The 21866-nt window shown below is 41.1% G+C and overlaps 1 protein-coding gene and 1 pseudogene across 2 annotated transcripts in view; both read left to right on the top strand.

The window, feature by feature from the left end:
• The window catches only part of NTAQ1 (N-terminal glutamine amidase 1), a 52807-nt gene that overhangs the window by 5603 nt on the left and 25338 nt on the right, over window positions 1–21866 (top strand). Inside the window, exons 3-4 of the mRNA XM_082259675.1 lie at window positions 3136–3186; window positions 7533–7681. Coding sequence (XP_082115801.1) covers window positions 3136–3186; window positions 7533–7681 — 200 coding nt within the window. The remainder of the gene's footprint in view (window positions 1–3135; window positions 3187–7532; window positions 7682–21866) is intronic.
• Window positions 14312–15608, top strand: LOC309555647 (annotated as a pseudogene). The gene is made up of 2 exons: window positions 14312–14634; window positions 14733–15608. The product of its transcript is annotated as an uncharacterized misc_RNA (transcript).

Consider the following 21866-nt stretch of genomic DNA (forward strand, 5'->3'; position numbering starts at 1 on the left):
GTGAGGTTGCCCGGCGAAGTGGCGTCGCCCCAGTGTGAACGGGGCCTAAAAGTGATCTCCGTGCTAATGATCAAAAAATATTATAAAAAATATAAGATAGAAGAGCAGCAACTGTTGTAATAGTGACCTCTGACACTAAAATACAGAAAAAAATGGAACAAGAAGAACAGTGCGCTTATTCATGAACTAACCCTAAATGACATAAATCCACATGAAGCAATTAATAAAAAGAAACATTCAAAAAATGTGTGTGACCATATAATCAAGGTAATATACACAAATAATAATAATAATAAAAATAAATGATGAATAAAAGTCCAAAAAATGTGCTCAAAAGTTCACATACATATAATCAGTCCGCAAAAGATTGTGTAATTTCATTCAACCAGTGATCTATAACGATCCTTGAAAGAGTTGTTAGGATATGTCAGAACCCTCACCAACAGGTGAAATCACTGCTCACCTTGCAGAAAGACCACTATGGTCAAAACACGCTTAAGCCTCGTACACACGCACAGATTGTTGGCCGTAAATTGTCGGCCAACGTCCGATCTGCCGATTGTAGGCTTGTTAGTATGATGCTTCCGACAACCAACTGCGAATTTTCGGCCGAAAAAAATCTGGTGTGCATGCTATAAAATTTTTTGTTGGCCAACAACAGAACGGCCGATTGTCAGTACAGATTTCGTCAGACAAAAATCAGATGAGCAAGACTGGGCATGCTCAGAGAAGAAAAAACACAAGGAAAGTCAACCATCACATGACATCACTTCTGAAGTTGGTTTTTGTTGGCCAACAAAAGTCTAGTGCAAGTCTAGAGCACATTTCAACTGGACAAAAGACGGCCCACCGGTTGGCCAATAATCTGTGCGTGTGTACGAGGCTTTAGTCACAAGGAGACCCAAGGGACTGATCCCCCTCCCCTGCAGCAGTCTTCCACCCAGGATCACCAGATGAATCCACCAATCAATATCTGCGGGTATCCAGGATTCTCGCTTCCAATGTTGGAAAATCACTCAAGATAAAGTAAAAGTATACAGTATAGTGCAAAATTTGCCAGCTTCCATCAAATTTTATTTAAAACCAATCCAAAAAAGGCTGTTCACATTAAAACATAAACAAAGCGCATGCAGGGGTAAAACCCATAAATGGATAAACCTCAAGGTAACTGCTTCTCACCGTACTTCTGTATACCGGAGTCACTGGATATGAAGTCACAGGCTCCACCCGACGCGTTTCGTCACTGGTCCCTGAATAAGTCACATGACCAGTGGCGCAGCGCTTTGGATGGAGCCTGTGATGTCATATCCAGGTGACTACAGTATATGGAAGTGTGGTGAGAAGCAGTTCCCCCGAGGTATATCCATTTATGGGCTTTACCCCTACATGCGCATTGTTTGTTTTCATGTGAGCAGCCTTTTTTTGGATTGGTTTTAAATAAAATTTGATGGAAGCTTGCAATATTGCACAATGTACCTTTACTTTATCCTGAATGATTTTCCCACATTGGAGGCGAGGATCCTTGATACCAGCAGAGATTGGATGGTGGATCTGGTGATCCTGAGTGGGAGACTGCTGCAGGGGAGGGGATCAGTCCCTTCAGTCCCCTTGTGACTAGGCGTGTTTTGACCATAGTGGTCTTTCCGTAAGGTGAGCAGTGATTTCACCTGTTGGTGATGGTTCTGTCCTATTGTCACAACTCTCTCAAGGATCGTTGAATGAAATTGCACAATCTTTTGTGGACTGATGTATGTGAACTTTTGAGCACTTTTTTTTTTTTTTTTTTCTGGACTTTTTTTAATTTTAATTTTTTATTTTGTTTTTGTGTATATTACCTTTGATTATATGGTCACACGCTTTTTTTTTTTTTTTTAATGTTTCTTTATATTAATTGCTCTATGTGAATTAATGTCATTAAGGCCCAGTTCACATACGAGCGACGCTACTTCCAGGGGCGACCTCCGAGGTCGCGGTGCGAGCAGCGCGCCGCGACCTCGGAGAGGCCGCCACGGACTTCATAACATTGAAGTCTATGGCGGTCGCCTCCTGGTCGCCCCAAAGAAGCTCCGGACCCTTTTTCTAAGTCGGAGCGACTTGTGTCGATCCTATTAGAACGGGTCCGCAGCTTCCCTATGGGAGGTGACCTACGGCGACCTGTGAGGCGACCAGGTCGCCTTAGTGTGAATGGGGACTTAGGGTTGGTTTATTGAATAAACGTTATATGAAGTGATACAAACATAAATTTAAAAAAAAATTTTGAATGTGAATCAAAAAAATTTAAATAAGAAGAAAAACAAACGTGACAAAGTCAATATAATCATATAATGAAGAAAGTGTCCATATCCAATAAAGAAATAAGAATCCACTCCAGTGAAAGGAAGGGAGTATCTTTGGAAGAGGAACCACAAGTCCCAGCATGCATGGAAAGCCACACTTCCCGAATTTTGTAGTGGAAAGTCACCAATGAGTGAAACGAGGACTGGCCGCTTACCAGATGGATGTGGCTTCCAAATTATTGGATAAGCCTGCATCGCCTTTAGAGGATGAACCTCATTAGATGACAATCATCAGATGTACCATTCAATAGGTGGAACAGTGGTGTATATAATCCAAACGCCAAAAAAATAAAGAAAACCCATAGTGTAATACAGTATTATAAAGATGAAATTTATTAGAAAGAAGATGCACTCACATGTAACAGTGGTAAACGAACATGGATAAAAGTCCTAGTAGTAAAAAACAGCTGCAGCGTTCCAATTCATTTCGGCCAAGGGGGCTTGGTGACGTCATGTCTGGTCCCGCCCAATGCGTTTCATCATAGGTTTGACGTCGGGGTCGTTTTTTTATTTTTATTGAATAAGCGCACTGTTCTTCTTCTATTCATACATCTATATATACTACCTTCCTTAGGGCTCATTCACACGTGTGCTTTGGCTTGTACAGCGTGAATGAGCGCCTTGTTTATGCAGCCTGAGCTGTGTACAGACAGCCTATGTTTCTCTATGGGGATGCTGTGGCTGTACAGACACTTCAATGTCGGGTGAATGAGTGAGCTGTCATTATATTAAAACCACCAAATTGACATAATCTGTTTTAATTCAAAGTTGCCTTTGTTTTTTTTCCTCTTTCATACAGATACCTATTTGGAAACAGCAATGTGGAAGGCGAGATGAACCTGTAATATGGGTTAGTATCATGCTGTGTTATCCATTCAATGCTGATGAGGATGTCAATCAGCTGTACAATTAAATAGTCTGTTTAGGCTGCACTACCTTCACCCTTTGACTTTATCAAGATGGTGAGTGCTGAAAATGACAAAACAATGGAACGAGTTGAAGAATCCAATAAAGAATGAAAAGTTCCCAGCACTCCATATTCAGTCCCATCACTTTGCTGGAGAAGCATCATGTCACAAGATCCATTCCATAAATTCTGGGCGTCACAGGGACCCTTTTTTTTTAAGGCTACAGAATAAAAATCCCATAGAGGTATGGATCCTACAAGGCCCTGAAATGTAGGATGTCGGCTTTGGAGTGCTGGTGACTTTCTATACTTTAGTTATATGAATCAGGTTGTGTATATCGCTACCGCACAATTTTATCTTTTTTTACAGTCATTAACCACTTGCTGACCATGCCTTTTCTAGCACTTTTTGTTTACAAGTTTAACCACTTGCTTACTGGGCGCTTATACCCTCTTCCTGCCCAGCCCAGCTTTCAGCGCTGTCACACTTTGAATGTCGATTGCCCGGTCATGCTACTCTGTACCCTAAACTAACAAAAAAAGACCGAAGAATGTTGTTTAAAAGTTTGCAAACAGGTAATTTTTTCTCCTTCTTCACTGATGGGCAGCGATAGGCTGCACTGAAGAGCACTGGTAGGCCTCACTGATGAGGCACTGGTAGGTGGCATTGGTGAGCACTGCTTGGCAGCAGTGGCTGTCGGTGTGTGGGACCGATGTCCCTTTTACATGAGTCGGTAATCGGCTTCTTTTTTCTCCTTACGCTGTCAGCACAAGGGGGAAAAAAAAAGAAAAAGCAGATTACCAGCTTCTGTTTACATCATGTGATCAGCTGTCATTGGCTGACAGCTGATCACATGGTAAAGGGCCGGGATCTGAAATCAACGAGTCCCAAGGACTCGGTGATCACTGAGAGTGCCACAGGGTCGCATGGGTGGACCTCCATGTACGCCCCTCCGGCAACTTAGAAAAACAATAAACAAGCTGGCGCTCTGGGTTAATACAGTGGGGTGGGAATGACCAGTATATAAGGGGCCAAGCACTAATATCTACAGTAAATAAGGTAACAGCAGTGGGTCTATGTGCAAGACATACCATAAAAGATATGAAAGTCCAGTCTGTAACAAAGGGCTGGCTCCATAACACAGGGAAGTCAGGCTCTGTGGAAAGGATAAAAAGAAAAAACAAACGGAGCGCCACTAAGTGCAGTAAGTTTAATCCGAGAAGCACACAGAATATGTAAACTCACATGGGGTACATGGTATCAGGCTCAAAGCTGGTACCGGGAGATGGTAATAACGTCCAAAGTCCAGTGCCCGGGAATGACGAGATAACTTGAGCCGGTAAGGTGGAATCGTAAGACAGACGCCGGCTGTGGTCTTCCGGGATCGGCTTGTTTCCGTGTCTCAAGCTGGAACGCAGCTTCTCGCCGCGTGACATCACCGAGACAGGCATTCGCGCTCTTTTTTTCAAGTGTAGATCCACACTTGAAAAAAGAGCGTGCATGCCCGATGAGAGCTTGGCGCATGCTCTGAAACACATCGTGTTTACCCTTCTGGTAACAAGCCGATCCCGGAAGACCACAGCCGGCGTGTCTGTCTTCTGATCTGTCAGCACTGCCCTGACAAGTCACAGGTCATGCAGCCTCATATGACAGCCAGAGGAGAATGAAAACTCCTCCTACAAGCTTTAGCCAGTTCTTGGTGGACGCTGATAGAAGTCACAAGACTGCTATATACTGCTGATGAGAAAAGGTATTTAACCATTTTATATTTACTAACATAATTGCATTAACATGTTCTGTGTACTGTGGGAGACAATAGATAGTAAACGCAGGCTCCTGGATTTGGTAACCCTTCGGTATTTGTTGCTAGAAAATTACCTAAAACCCCCTTCGCATTATATAATTTTTTTAGCAGAGACCATAGAGAATAAAATGGTGATCATTACAATATTTTATGTCACACAGTATTTGCACAGCAGTTCATTTTTTGTCTAAAAAAAAAAAAAAAATAGTTTAATGAATCTTAATGCAAAAAAAAAACAGTATAAACCCAATATTTTGGTAAAATATAAAAGATGAAGTTACACCAAGTAAATGGATACTTAACGTGTCATGCTTTAAATGATGGGTTCACCTTTCTATAAAAAATAATAAATGCCCATCTTTTTGCAGGTAAGTCTGGGTTCACACTATTGTAAATTGGATGCCAGGTTCCTCGCATCCAATTCGCATATCAGGAGATTTTGACCAGCTGTCTATGGAGCTGTTCACATATCTCTGGAGTGGCTCTGGTGCATTGCATAGGAGTCCTGTGCGCCTTCTGGTCCATTTTCAGGTCTGAATTCAGTAAAAAAGTGGACTGAAATCAGAACTGAAACGGAGAACATGGATGCACCAGACCCTTGCTGTGATCTGCTCCTTGCGGAAGCGTGAACCCAAGAAAATGTGCATTTATTATGTTTTGTAGTGCCTGGTAGTTCATTAAGAATTACAAGCCAACAGCCAATAAGGATGTTGGGGCTTGTAGTTCGCTCAGCTATACGGCCGCGTTGTTTTAAAACAGTGGCAGCTAGTAGAGGGAACTTCTCCCTGTACTGCTGCCACAGGAAGGGGGAGTTGGGCAGGCGGCGGCTGCAGCACTGGGACATGTTACATGTTCCACCCTAAAATCGGGTGTACCATTTTCCCAAAGGTGAATGTGGCCTTATATTTACAGGTTAACTGTTTAGAGTTAGAAGAGGTCTAGCGCTAGAATTATTGCTCTCGCATTTTGTATGCACGTAATCTAAAGTTTAGCAATTCCGATTTTTTTTTTTTTTTTTTTTTTTTTTTGTGGGGAGGTTTGTGTGTCTTTGTTTATTTTTTTTTATATTCTTTCCTACCCATGTGTACAGGTCCCTTTAAAATCCAACAGGCTGCATTAAGATCATTTTAAAAAAAAAAGCAAAAAGTGCAAGAAGTCTAAAGTCCCGGTTCACATTTGTGCGATGTGGGAACGCTGCGAATATACAGCGTGATCCCGCATCCGCACCCCTGGCAGTTCACACTGACACCCCCTGCGTATCACATATGGCAATTTAAAAGTTAACGACACCCCCCAGTTGCGATTGCATATCGCAGTGCGATCTGCAAGTTCGCACAGAATCGGATCGCACTAGTGTGAACCACTATGCGATCCGCTTCTGCTGCAGATAAAAAAAAGGGTCATGTGTGTGTTTAGTGCGGATGCAGTGCGAATTCAGCCATACAAAGTGTATGGCTGAAATTTGCACCGCACATCAGATCGCATGTAATTTAGGAGCAGTGCGTTCCAAATTACACGCGATCTCCGTGATCGCACTAATGTGAACCAGGCTAATTCTTGAACTTTGATGGGGTGTGTGTATATGTGTGGTATGTATGTGTGTAAATGCTGCATTTTACCATGCTGGCTATTGTGAACCTAGCCTCTTAAGTCCTGCAGCTTCTTATCACCAGGAAATGAAGGGAATGTGTACTGTGTGTATGCATATTATATATATATATGTATGTATGTATGTATGTATGTATGTATGTATGTGCGTGTGTGTATGTATGTATGTATATATATATGTATATATATATATATATATATATATATATATATATATATATATATATATATATATAATAAATGTATGTGTAATAAATAAAAAAAATATACACACACACACACACGTGTGGAGCTGCAGGAGAGTGAGGCTAGGTTCACACTAACCAGCACGGTAAAATGCAGGGCTTGTCGCAGTCCTGGCTCCGGCAGCACTGTCTTTATATGAAGTGTCCTATATTTTGCACTGATACACTTCATCCATGTCACTGCACAGCTGAGCGGTGCTGTCCGATGTTCCCAGGCTGTAGGTGGGCTCTCAGTATCCTTGCGTACAATGCAGGACTACTGGTCCTGCATTGTATGTGATGAAGCTGGAGAGACTGGTTGGACAGGAAAGAGAAGAGGCAAGCAAGAAGGCAAGAAGAGGGAGCAAACCCAGTCTAGTTTTATTTAAGATTTTTAATAAAAAAGGGTTATAGTATTTTTAACATGAAAACCACTTTGTGTGGTGCTGTCATTTTTTTTTAAACAAATAATATTCTTTAAATGGATTCCTCCCACTATTGGTTGACTGATTACACAAGAGGCATTAGCCTGCAGTTTGCTTTGTTTGGCAGGGAATGATGTGATTGGTTTAATAAAGTTCTGTGAAATATGCAGTAGTCATTTTTTATGTTTATTTGCAAAAATGAATACAATCTGGTCTTGTGCTTGCAGGATTATCATGTAATCTTGCTCCATGTCTGCAGTGGAGGACAGCGGCTGATCTATGATCTAGATAGTGTGCTGCCGTTTCCGTGCCCCTGTGAGCTGTATGTTAAGGAAGCACTCCAATCTGATCAGAATATCCGTAAGGACTTCAGAAGGTAAAACATCCACAGGGATCTTTGTCTCTTTACACCTGACTGACCATTATTGTGTAATCTGTTCCAGTTTAAAGCTGGCTGCACCTGGCAGGGTGCAGAATCAAGTGATCACATCCATGTGTGATCCCCAAGGACATACTATTGAAAGTTTGGGGCTGATTTACTAAAACTGGAAAGTGCAAAATCTGGTGCAGCTCTGTATAGATACCAATCCGCTTCTAGGTTTTATTGTCAAAGCTTAATTGAGCATGTTGAAGCAAGAAGCTGATTGGCTACTATGCAGAGCTGCACCAGATTTTGCACTTTTTTTTTCTCTAGTTTTAGTAAATCCACCCTTTTATGTCTATTCATGCCTAATTCATCAACGGAGAGGAACAGAGAAAACATCCAATCTTACAGTTGATGTATGGTAGTATGATTGGTCACATTCTTCACACTTGCGGGATGGTTAAAGATGGCGGATAGAAATCAAATTGTCCATGAAACGACCAGCTAAAGTTGAGGCAGGCTATTCTAGTATAGTGAAGGTGGCGGAGTGTGCCAGCAGTAATGTGGTCTACATAACTGATAATTGAAGCAATACAATTCATGGGAATGGTTGAGCAACATTCAGCCCAACTCTATTTTGTTCCCGGGAACATGTTGGGTAGTTTCCATTCCACTGCCGGGACATAGCGCTGTATTCTGCATGTAGGTAATGCTACATAAAGGTCCCTCTCAAAAAATTAGCATATTGTGATAAAGTTCATTATTTTCTGTAATGTACTGATAAACATTAGACTTTCATATATTTTAGATTCATTACACACAACTGAAGTAGTGCAAGCCTTTTATTGTTTTAATATTGATGATTTTGGCATACAGCTCATGAAAACCAAAAATCCTATCTCCAAAAAAATTAGCATATCATTAAAAGGTTCTCTAAACGAGCTATTAACCTAATCATCTGAATCAACTAATTAACTCTAAACACCTGCAAAAGATTCCTGAGGCTTTTAAAAACTCCCAGCCTGGTTCATTACTGAAAACCGCAATCATGGGTAAGACTGCCGACCTGACTGCTGTCCAGAAGGCCATCATTGACACCCTCATGCAAGAGGGTAATGGGCCATACACACTATCAGATTATCTGAAGACTTTTGTCTGTAGACTTACCAAAACCATATAATATGAGGTCAAACCTAAACACTTTCAATTTGTATGCAATCCGTCAGGCCCTTGCACTACATAGAAAATGGAAAAAGTCTTCAGATAATCTGATAGTGTGTATGGCCCTGACACAGAAATTTCTGAAGGAATAGGCTGTTCCCAGAGTGCTGTATCAAGGCACCTCAGTGGGAAGTCTGTGGGAAGGAAAAAGTGTGGCAGAAAACGCTGCACAACGAGAAGAGGTGACCGGACCCTGAGGAAGAGGAAGTAGAGAGGAGACGTAGGTGGAAGTGGCAGCAGAGGAGGCACTATAAGGCTCAATAAGGAGGATAGGATAAGAACAGCGGACCGAGCAGATACCTATAGGAACCCAGGAAGTCTTTCTCAAAAAGGGATCAAGGATTTGGATTGAAGTATACAAAGCCCTTAAAGGAAAAGTATCCATTGAAAAGTCTGAATATACACCAGAGGCATTTTTATCTTGCCTTCAAGGTGAGAGTTTAGCGCACATAGAGGTGACACACCAGGTGGAGGAGAATATAGTCACTTTATTTAATTATTGAAGCACGGTCACAAAGGAGAAAATATACACAAGATTTGTTTGGAATTTATTTTTGGACTTTCACAACAGAAACTGTTTACTTTATATATTGCAACAGGGTTGTTCACCTATTGTTTCACTTATGAGAAATATTTTGGAACATTTTTTGATTGGAAGAAGCATGCAGCACTTTATTTGAGCACTTATATTATTTATTTGTGTATTTATTAACAACCAGATTGAAGTTTTACATTGCAATATTGATATATTTTTTTATTTCATGTGAAGATTGGAAGATATTCGTTATTCATCTTTTTATATATATGTTGCTTTAGACCAACACTACGCACTTGCACTTTGATTACCCATTTTTTTACAATTATTTATGCACACACGGATCACATTAAGCACTTTTTTGAGATTTTTGCACAATACCCATTTTTTTAGAGATTTAATAAGAACTAACCCCTGAAGCGCACCACTACCCCCATATCCTTACATATACCCAGTGAAGTGACTGGCCTCAGATGATACACAGAAATTAAACCAATCCTCCTACATCATTTGTACCTGTTTATCTGCAGTCTTCTCTTTACAGCCATTCAAAGTACAAAATTTACACAGGATCTCCCAACTCTGAGAAGCAGGGGGTGGAGAGCTGAAGTTACATCAGTGAGGAGAGCTGATTGGAGGGAAGGGACAGTCCCCCTTCATACAGGAACAAAGCTGAGACTGTCAATCTCTTGGAGGTCCCTCCCCTGTCACCATTTATATCTTGGTGTCAGGAAAACTTGTCCGAAGTGAGGAATGAAGCAGCGGTCAGAGATGACACTTACTGCTCTTAATTGAGACAAGTACACACTATAGAGCAGGGATCCTCAAACTACTGCCCTCCAGCTGTTGCAGAGCTACACATCCCATGACCATTGTAAAACTCTGACATTCACAGACATGATGGGAATTGTAGTTCCTGAACAACTGGAGGGCCATAGTTTGAAGACCCCTGCTAAAGAGGGATATGCTTTGTTCAGATTTCATGTCTGAGGTTTGCAACCACTTTAAAATGATGCCCCAAGGACTAGCCAGAGGAGTAACATTCCCAGGTAGGGATATATCATCTAAGAAATATCCTAGGTACTCATAATACTACTTAAACACACTTAGGTTATAGGCTAAGTTCACCTTTATAAACATGTTACATCCGTATTTAGGGTGTAACTTGTTCAGCATGCACCCCTATCCTCCCCTCCTTGTGACAGCATGCGGGGGATCTTCTTCCCGCACCCGCTGTTACAATTTGAAAACCGCATGGCCATGTTGGGCTCCACCCAGAAAGAATCTTCATTTAACCACTTAAGCCCCAGCCCTATTTCGGACACTTTTTGTTCACAAGTTAAAACCAGTATTTTTTCCTAGAAAACTACTTGGAACCCCCAAACATTATATATATATATATATATATATATATATATATATATATATATATATATATATATATATATATATATATATATATATATATATATATATATATATATATATATATATATATATATATATATATATATATATATATTTTTAGCAAAGACTCTGAAGAATAAAATGTCGGTCATTGCAATATTTTTTGTCACGCGATATTTGCACAGCGGTCTTTAAAACGCCATTTTTTTTTGAAAAATCACATTTCACTGAATTGAAAAAATACTAAACAGTAAAGTTAGCCCATTTTTTTGTATATTGTGAAAGATGATGTCACGCCGAGTAAATAGATACCCAACTTGTTACGGTTTAAAATTGCGCCCCCCCGTGGGATGGCGACAAACTACGGTCAATAGAGATCCCAATAGGCGACGCTTTAAATTTATTTAACGGTTACCAGTTTAGAGTTAGAGTGTAGCGCTTTTTTTTTTTAATTATTGCTCACGCTTTGGCGATCGCGGCGATACCTCACGTGTGGTTTGAACAGCGATTTCATTTGAGGCTCGACTTCCGTATACGTTTTTTTTTTTTTGTGCGCGAGCTAACGGTGAAGGGGGCGGCCAAAAATTTTTTTTTTTTTCCCCCATTCATTTTATTTATTTTTTAACTTTTATTACAGTTTTAAAAAAAATAAATAAAAAATCACTTTTATTGCTGTCACAAGCAATGTAAACATCCCTTGTGCCAGCAATATGCAGTGACAGGTACACTTTATGGAGGGATCGAGGGTCTAAAAAACCCCTCCACTACACTTCCCTGTATTCAAAACGCCGAAAACGGCATTTTTGCATACAGCCGTTTTTCAAATTTGCCGCCTTTTGCAGCACAGTAACCCGGAAGTGACGTCATGGACGCCCCCTCCGGGTTACGTCATCGGAGACCCGATCGAAGCCGTTTCCGGCATTGATCGGGACTCCATCCAGCCGGCGGACGTGTCGGCTGGGTGCTCGGGGCTCCCGGTGGGACGGGAGCCCCGGTAAAAGCCTGGAAGGCTGCGGGAGGGGGACGTCCCCTCCCGCCCCCCCCCCCCCCCCCCCCGAGGTAACGATAAAGCGGCTCCCGAGCCACATCAGTCGGTACCGACGGAAAGCCAACCGTCTGCTCTAAACCACATGAAAGATTGTATTAATATGCCTTTGCCTCCTGACGAGATTTGAGCTAACACCACGGTACCGGGATGGTGCCTCTAGCTAGAGGCATCATCCCGGTACACTACCGCAAAGTTTACCGACGTAGTCCTACGTTAGTATGCGGTAAGTGGTTAAAGTGGATCTTCAGTGCATCTGAGCACCACAAACCAAAAACACTATTTAATACATTTTTTTAATATTCAAAGCAAACTTCCCCATTGATCTGAGTCTCCATGCTTCATTGTGTTGGGACTCGCTTTGCAAAACAACCCCTAGCATTTTGTTGCCATCTTGAGTAAGGGCAGATGATTCATGTAGCATTCACTTCCTGTAATTCATCTGCCCCTAGCTCAAGCATGCATGCAAGAGAGTGTGCTTAGCTGAGAAAATCCTTCCTCCTCCTCCTCTCCTCCCCTCCTAAAGGCTCCTGGGATGTCTGACATTTGCCAAGGCAAGAAACCAGGAAGTAATTGAAAAAATGTTAAATGTTTTAGAACCGGTAAATATGATATACTTTTCCTATCTATTTACTAATGCTAGAAGCATGAGGATTAAAAATAAATGTTGATTGGGAGAGTGAAGTTCCACTTTAAGTGTTTTTTTTAAAGCATTTGTTACCCCATCACTTCATATTCCTGATATGTGTTAGCTATACCATATACAGGCGGTCCCGGGTTACAAACATCCGACTTACAAATGGAGGGAGACAACAGGAAGTGGGGAGAAATCTCCCCCTAGGAAGGGAAATTCACTCCTGGAAGAGCTCTCATGGGAAAAGGAAGCCTTATCACCAATCCCTGTTTCCACAACAACCCAAAACTTTCAAAATTCAGTTGTCATAGGGACAGAAATCTTCTGAAGAGGGGTACAGACAGCAAAAAAATGGAATGGGGTGTTAACCCTTCCCTATGCTATCCAATAAAGGTAAAAATAATTTCTTTGGCTGGAGGTACACTTAAAAAATTTACCTGTTCTGACTTCCAAACAAATTCGATTTAAGAACAAACCTACAGTTCCTATCTTGTTTGTAACCCGGGGACTGCCGGTACTTGTATGAGAAAGTCTCCTGTTCTTTGTATTGTCCCCAGAAAAGTAATAGAGGGGAAATCTTCCAACGGGGACACTAGTTCTGGTGACCTGAGGGCCCCCAAGGTATTCCCTTAATTTGTAGGGATTTCCTCCTGTTTCCTGTTTTGGCTATGGGACTGGAAGTTGAGGAAAATCTCCCCAAGACAAAGCTATCCTTTTTTTTTTTTTTTTTTTTTTTTTCCTTTTACAATTTTAATTTAATATTTGACATTTATAAAGATATATTTTTCATATACCTTGGTGGTTTTTGATACACCATGTGTGTCCTGTGAAAGCAGCTTTTCTTTGCTTGGTATTCCAGTCATCTTTTTTTCACTTTTTTTTTTTTTTTTTCTTTTTCTTTTTCTTTTGTTATGAATACATATATATGCTGCAGGGAACGCACTGACTTGTGAGTTGGTATATTTCTACAGTTTAAACCATTTTGCCTCTTTATTAGCACTAAGACACTGAAGCGGCACGACTTCAGGGGCGACCTGTTAAGCCGCGTGCACCGCGACTTCGCCGCGACTTGCACGAACTTCATATAATGAATGTCTATGCAAGTCGCCCCGAAGTAGTACAGGACCCTTTTTCTAAGTCGGAACGACTTGTGTCGCTCCTTTTAGACGGGTCCTGTAGCACTGCATGGACCGGGACTTGTCAGGCTGACAAGTCGCGGTAGTGTGACTGGAGACTAAAAACTGCGAGGGTTTATAATCCTTCTCCTCGGTATCAATTCCACTGAATATCATGTCATGAGATAAAATACAGAATGGTTTTATCAGTAAAATGCCTCACATTTTGATGCAATAACTGATGCTTTATTTATTTATTTATTTATTTATTTATTTTTTTATTTTTTTAAATCAAGAGAAAAGTTTGAGAACGCACACAAATACACCAGTGAAACATTCAGTCAACAAAGTGTAACCAATTAGTACAAAACAGTACAGATCTTAGGGTCCATGTACACGAGACGTTAGTAAAAGTCATTTGAACGCTGGAACTTGAACGCCGGAAAAAACGCCCGTTGTGCCGCGTTTGCCATGCCGCGTTCAGGCGCGTTTAGCGGCGTTCGCATTCCCGTTTTTGCAAAACGCATCAGGAGACCCTCTCAGACCCTCCCAAGCACCCACAATGCAACAGAAATGTGTTTTTGAGCAATTTTTACATGTGATAGCAGAGTCAGAGTAGAGTGAGCAGTGGCACAGAGAACAGTGTCTTTCTAGAAAGCTGATTTTTTTGCTGTGTTTTTTCACGATGGATCCGGACATGAGTATGTGTGCGGAAATGCTCTTGATTTTGCAGTTGCTGAGGCTCCAAAGACTAAGGAAATTACGTGAGAGCAGAGTTCGCCGCCGCTACTGGACTCATCCATTGATGGCTGAACGAATGTCCATTGGATATTTTGCTAATATGTATGCCCAGCTGCGTAATTTTCCAGAGAAATTTTTCAATTTTACCAGGATGACTACTGGCACCTTTGATGATCTCCTGAAAAGGCTGCGACCCCGTCTAACTCGCATGGATACCAATATGAGGAAGAGCGTGTCACCAGAGGAACGTCTCTTGGTGACTCTCAGGTATGTGTATATATTTCCCCCTCCCCTATATATGCTGTATATATGCTGTTTATGTAAATGCTGTATATGTAATGATTATTTTTTTTTATAATTTTTAGGTTTCTGGCCACAGGACAATCATTCGCATCACTACACCATTATTTCATGATGGGTGTTGCAACAGTTGCAAAAGTGGCACACGAAACCTGCTTGGCATTGTGGGAGGAGCTACATGGAGATGTAATGCCAGTTCCCACAGAACAGATGTGGGAAGAAATAATGAATGATTTTTTGATCAAAACCTACTTTCGGAATTGCATCGGAGCTCTGGACAGAAAGCACGTAAGAGTAAAGAAGCAACCCAAATCTGGTTCGCTGTATTTTAATTACAAAAAATATTTCTCAATCGTACTCCTGGGATTGGTGGGTGCTCATTCACGGTTCATATGTGTGGATGTTGGAGCCTATGGGAGTCAGGGGGATTCCAGAATCTTTCGTGAATCTGCCATGGGGCGTCGCCTATATGAAGGCCGTTTTGGGATTCCTGGATGGAGGCCTCTTCCACATACAACACAGCCTAGCCTTCCATTGGTCATTGTTGCTGATGAGGCATTCGGCCTTGCAGAAAACATAATGAGGCCCTATGGTGGACAAGGACTTGGCCATAGTGAAAAGATTAACTATAGACTTGCCGTGCAAGACGAGTTGTAGAGTGTGCATTCGGAATATGTGCAGCTAGGTGGAGGGTACTCCTATCTGCAATGCAACTGGATGTAGAAAACGCTATTAAAGTAGTTCAGGCCTGCTGTGTTCTACATAATTTTGTGATTGACAAAGAGAGAGGATCCACTGAGCCTGCACCTCCAAACCCTGCCCAGAACCTTCAGTTCCTGGACCTGCGCTCCAGTGTTAGAGTTCTGTCAATTCAAAATCATTTTGCAGATTATTTTGTTTCACCAGATGGTAGCTTGCCCTGGCAGGATTCACATATCTAGTTTTGTATCTAGTTTGTTATCGCTTTTCTATTTTTCAGTATTTTTCTGTTTGAATTTCAATAAAAGAAGGATAATGTTTGAATTTGAATAGTTGTTTGTGAACACTACTTTAAAAATAAAGATTGTTTAAACCCCCCAAAACATTTTTATTTTGGCTCGATAATTCTGAGGGAAGGGGGGGTGGGGGGCAGGAGGGGGGGGGATGTAGGGTTTTTTTGGGGTGGGGGGGTTTGGGTGGAGTGTCGTCAAACCAACAAGAAACCAAATATATATATATATATATATATATATATATATATATATATATATATATATATATATATATATATATATATATATATATATATATATATATATATATATATATATATATATATATATATATAATAATGTGTGTGTGTGTGTGTATATATATATATATATATATATATATATATATATATATATACATACATACATACATACATACATACATACATACATACATACATACATACATACATACAATATATTGTGTGTGTGTGTATATATATATATATATATATATAAGGCCTCCTGAAAACGCGGACGCGTTTTTTGCGTTTCAAACGCCGGGAAACACACGTTCGAACGCAAATAATTGCGTTCTAAAAAACGTCCCTGAACGAAACTGCCTGCAAACTACTGTAAACGACCATGTGTACATGGACAGATAAGATAACATGGAGCTGCTTTCAGGGGCTTCTGAAAAAAACGCCACAACTGCTCCTAAACGGCCATTTCCAGCGTCCCGTGTACATGGAGCCTGGATGCTTTATTTTAGTAGTGTCTTCTTTTGTTTTTTTGTGAATTGCAACAAAATGTTTGCAAGAAACTAGGAGTTATTTTTATTTTATCCCAGAATTTAAGAGTAAGGGCTCTTTCACACGGAGCGGACCGCATTGCGATCCGCTCCGGCACTTTTTTTTTTTTTTTTTTCACGACGCGGATGACACTTGTGTCATCCGCTCCGTATGTCCTCATATCATCCATTTCATAGTTTCTATTTCATAGTTAGTGAGGTTGAAAAAAGACATCAGTCCATCCAGTTCAACCTATGATGTGTGTGTGTGTTTGCTGCTAACCGTACATTGTATACCCCTGTATGTTGTGGTCTCTAAGGTGCCCATCTAATAGTTTTTTGAAACTATCAATGCTCCCTGCTGATACGACTGCTTGTGGAAGAGAATTCCACATCCTTACTGCTCTTACAGTGAAGAACCCCTTACGCACTTTAAGGTTAAACCGCCTTTCCTCTAGTTTTAGTGAGTGGCCACGTGTCTTATTGTATCTCCTTTCTCTGAATAGTTTGTTCCTTATGCTAGGGTCGCCAGTACAGTATTTGTACATTGATATCATACCCCCCCTCAATCGTCTCTTCTCCAGAGAGAATAAGTTCAGTGCTTGTAGTCTTTCCTCATAGCTGATGTCCTCCATTCCCCTAATTATTTTTGTTGCCCTTCTCTGGACTCTTTCCAATTCCAGCACCTCCTTCCTGAGGACCGGTGCCCAGAACTGGACAGCATACTCCAGATGTGGCCGGACCAGAGTCTTGTAGAGCGGGAGAATAATTTCTTTATTTCTGGAGTGAATCCCCTTTTTTATACATCCCAGTATTCTGTTGGCTTTGCTTGCAGCGGCTTGGCATTGTATGCCACTGCCAAGCCTGTTGTCTACCAGTACCCCCAGGTCCTTTTCCATCCTAGACTCACCCAGAGGTTCCCCCCCTAGTGAGTAGCTTGGTTTCTGGCCCCCAAGTGCATTACTTTACATTTTTCAACATTAAACCTCATCTGCCATGTAGTTGCCCACCCCGTTATTTTGTTCAGGTCCGCTTGCAAGGTTTCCACATCCTGCATAGAAGATATTGGCAAGCCTAATTTAGTATCATCTGCAAATACTGAGATTGTACTAGATATCCCCTCCTCTAGATCATTTATGAATAAATGAAACAGGTTTGGTCCCAGGACAGAACCCTGGGGGACCCCACTTTCCACACCCGCCCAATCCGAGTACTCCCCATTAATCATCACCCTCTGGACTCTCCCGTGGAGCCAGTTCTCTATCCAGGTACTCACCTTATGGTCCATACATAGAAACATAGAATGTGTCGGCAGATAAGAACCATTTGGCCCATCTAGTCTGCCCAATATATCTGAATCCTATGAATAGTCCCTGGCCCTATCTTGTATGAAGGATAGCCTTATGCCTATCCCATGCATGCTTAAACTCCTTCACTGTATTTGCAGCTACCACTTCTGCAGGAAGGTAATTCCATGCATCCACTACTCTCTCAGTAAAGTAATACTTCCTCATATTACTTTTAAACCTTTGCCCCTCTAATTTAAAACTGTGTCCTCTTGTGGTAGTTTTTCTTCTTTTAAATATGCTCTCCTCCTTTACCGAGTTGATTCCCTTTATGTATTTAAAAGTTTCTATCATATCCCCTCTGTCTCTTCTTTCTTCCAAGCTATACATGTTAAGGTCCTTTTAACCTTTCCTGGTAAGTTTTTTCCTGCAATCCATGTACTAGTTTAGTAGCTCTTCTCTGAACTCTCTCTAGAGTATCTATATCCTTCTGGAGATATGGCCTCCAGTACTGCGCACAATACTCCAAGGTCTCACCAGTGTTCTGTACAGCGGCATAAGCACTTCTCTCTTTCTACTGCTTATACCTCTCCCTATACATCCAAGCATTCTGCTGGCATTTCGTGCTGCTCTATTACATTGTCTTCCCACCTTTAAGTCTTCTGAAATAATTACTCCTAAATCCCTTTCCTCAGATACTGAGGTCAGGACTGTGTCAAATATTCTATATTCTGCCCTTGGGTTTTTACGCCCCAGGTGCATTATCTTGCACTTATCCACATTAAATTTCAGTTGCCAGAGTTCTGACCATTCTTCTAGTTTTCCTAAATCCTTTTCCATTTGGCGTTTCCCTCCAGGAACATCAACCCTGTTACATATCTTTGTGTCCTCAGCAAAAAGACAAACCTTACCATCGAGGCCTTTTGCAATATCAATTATGAAGATATTAAACAAAATTGGTCCCAGTACAGATCCCTGAGGTACCCCACTGGTAACATGACCTTGTTCTGAATGTTCTCCATTGACTACAACCCTCTGTTGTCTGTCACTCAGCCACTGCCTAATCCACTCAACAATATGGGAGTCCATGCTCAATGACTGCAGTTTATTGATAAGTCTTCTATGTGGGACAGTGTCAAAAGCCTTACTAAAATCTAGATATGCAATGTCTACTGCACCTCCACCGTCTATTATTTTAGTCACCCAGTCAAAAAAATCTATAAGATTTGTTTGACATGATCTCCCTGAAGTAAACCCATGTTGTTTTTCATCTTGCAATCCATGGGATTTAAGATGTTCCACAATCCTATCCTTTAATAGGGTTTCCATTAATTTGCCTACTATTGATGGTCAGACTCACTGGTCTATAGTTGCTCGATTCCTCCCTACTACCTTTCTTGTGAATGGGCACGACATTTGCCAATTTCCAATCTTCCGGGACGACTCCTGTTACTAATGATTGGTTAAATAAATCTGTTAATGGTTTTGCCAGCTCACCACTAAGCTCTTTTAATAATTTTGGGTGTATCTCATCAGGACCCTGTGACTTATTTGTCTTCACTTTAGACAGCAATCTTAGAACGTCTTCCTCTGTAAAGACACATGCATCAAACGATTCATTAGTCATTCAAGTGGAGGTCCTTTTCCTTCTTTTTCTTCTGTAAAAACTGAACAGAAGTATTCATTAAGGCAGTCGGCTAGCCCTTTATTCTCTTCTACATACCTTCCGTCCAATGTTTTTAATTTAGTTATTCCTTGTTTTAATTTCCTTTTTTCATTTATATATCTGAAGAATGTCTTATCCCCCTTTTTAATAGACTGAGCTAGTTTTTCTTCTGCCTGCGCTTTAGAAGTTCTTATAACTTGCTTGGCCTCTTTCTGCCTAATCTTGTAGATTTCCTTATCTTCATTGCTCTGGGTTTTTTTATAATTACAAAATGCTAGCTTTTTATTTTTAATGATTTGGGCCACTTCTGCTGAGTACCACAGTGGTCTCTTCCTTTTTTTGCTTTTACTGACAAGTCTAATGCAATTTTCTGTTGCCTTCAATAATGCACCTTTTAAGTAGTCCCATTTCTCCTGGACTCCATGTAATCCGTACCAGTCTGATAAGGACTCATTTATGACTGACTAATTTCATTTTTGAAAAGTCTGTTTTTCTAAAATCTAAAACTTTTGTTTTTGTGTGGTGTGACTCTTTCACAGTTCTTATATTAAACCACACCTTCCTTAGTTTGTACAGTAAGCGTTTGTGGGGAACGGTGTCAAAGGCCTTTGCAAAGTCCAGATACACCACATCCACAGGCTTTCCTTTATCTAGGTGGCAGCTCACTTCATCGTAGAAGGTTAATAGATTGGTTTGGCAAGAACGATTTTTCATGAATCCTTGCTGATTACTGATAATAATACCATTTTCATTGCTAAAGTCTTGTATGTGGTCCCTTAACATCTCCTCCAAAATCTTGCAGACTACAGATGTTAGGCTGACCGGCCTATAGTTACCCGGGATATATCTCAGCCCCTTTTTAAATATTGGTACCATGTTGGCTTTTTTCCAATCAGCTGGCACCATACCCGTCTGTAAACTATCCTTAAAGATCAAGAATAATGGTCTGGCTATCACCTGGCTGAGCTCTTTAAGAACCCTCGGGTGCAAGCCATCCGGTCCCGGTGATTTATTTATGTTCAGTTTCTCTAGTTTAGTTCTAAGTCTATCTTCTGTTAGCCATGGCGGTATTTCCTGAGGTGTGTTGTTTAGTTCGGCCTTACAAGCTGGGTTCGTGTAGCCCCCCTATTCTTTTGTAAAGACTGAAGAGAAGAAATTATTTAACACTTCCGCCTTTTCTCTGTCCTCAGTGGCCATATTTCCTTTGTCCTCTTTTATGGGTCCAATGTGTTCTGGCCTCGCTTTCTTACTGTTTATATACTTAAAGAATTTCTTGGGGTTCTTTTTACTCTCCTCCGCTATATGTCTCTCGTGTTCTATTTTAGCCACCCTGATTTCATCTTTACATTTCTTATTACACTCTTTGTAATGCTTAAATGCTGCCAATGACCCCTCAGCCTTGTATTTTTTGAAGGCCTTTTCTTTAGCACTAATATGCATTTTTATGTTGGAGTTTAGCCACCCAGGGTTTAATTTTGCTCTTTTAAATTTATTTTGTTAAGTATGCTCTTGAAGCACTCCCATTTTTCCTCCGTGTTCTTTGTTCCCAGGGTTCTATCCCATTTGATATTTTCTAGCAGCGAGCACAGTTTAGGGAAATTGTCTCTTTTGAAATTCAGTGTCCTTATATTACCCTTGTGTTTCCTATTACTGTAATAAATACTGAAACTTATTGACCTATGGTCACTGTTTCCTAAGTTGCCCTGTATTTCTATATCCGTGAGCAGGTCTGTATCTTTGGTAATCAGTAGGTCAAGTACCGCATTGTTTCTTGTCGGTGCATTCACCCATGAAATTGTCCTGCAAAATGTTTAGGAACTGCCTAGCCTTGGCTGAGTGTGCGGTTCCTTCTGCCCAGTCTATATCTGGATAATTAAAGTCCCCCATTATAATGACATTTCCCATCCTTGCTGCCAATCCTATCTGTAAAAGGAGGTCCGCCTCCCCCTCCTCCTACTGGTTGGGGGGCCTATAGCATACGCCCAATATTACCTTCCCCACCATGCCTTCACTTTGAAGCTCTACCCATAGGGATTCAGCCTCGTCCATAGCTCCATTATTATCATCCCTCATATTTACCTGTATACTGTTCTTAATATACAGACATACCCCTCCCCCTTTTTTACCCTCTCTATCTCTGCGATAAAGGGAATACCCCTGAATGGTCGCCATCCAGTCTTGAGAGCTGACAAACCAAGTCTCAGATATCCCCACAAAATCTAAGTCCTCAAACATCAGTAGCTCCAGCTCCCCCATCTTGTTGGCCAGGCTTCTGGCATTGGTATACAAACCTTAATTTTGATCGGTTACATATATCCTCATTTGATGTTTTTATGCTGCTCTCTTGATTTTTTCCCCATACCCACCCTGGGTTTAGAAGCTCCGAACACCCTACCGCTAATGCCCCATTTGTGCCCTCTGAATCTTGCTTTCCACTGGCTAATTCTACATCTGTACCCTCCCCCCCCGTCCGTTTTCGGATGATA

The sequence above is a fragment of the Pelophylax lessonae genome (genome assembly GCF_965119305.1).
Source record: "Pelophylax lessonae genome assembly, chromosome: 5".
Classification (NCBI taxonomy): Eukaryota; Metazoa; Chordata; class Amphibia; order Anura; family Ranidae; genus Pelophylax; species Pelophylax lessonae.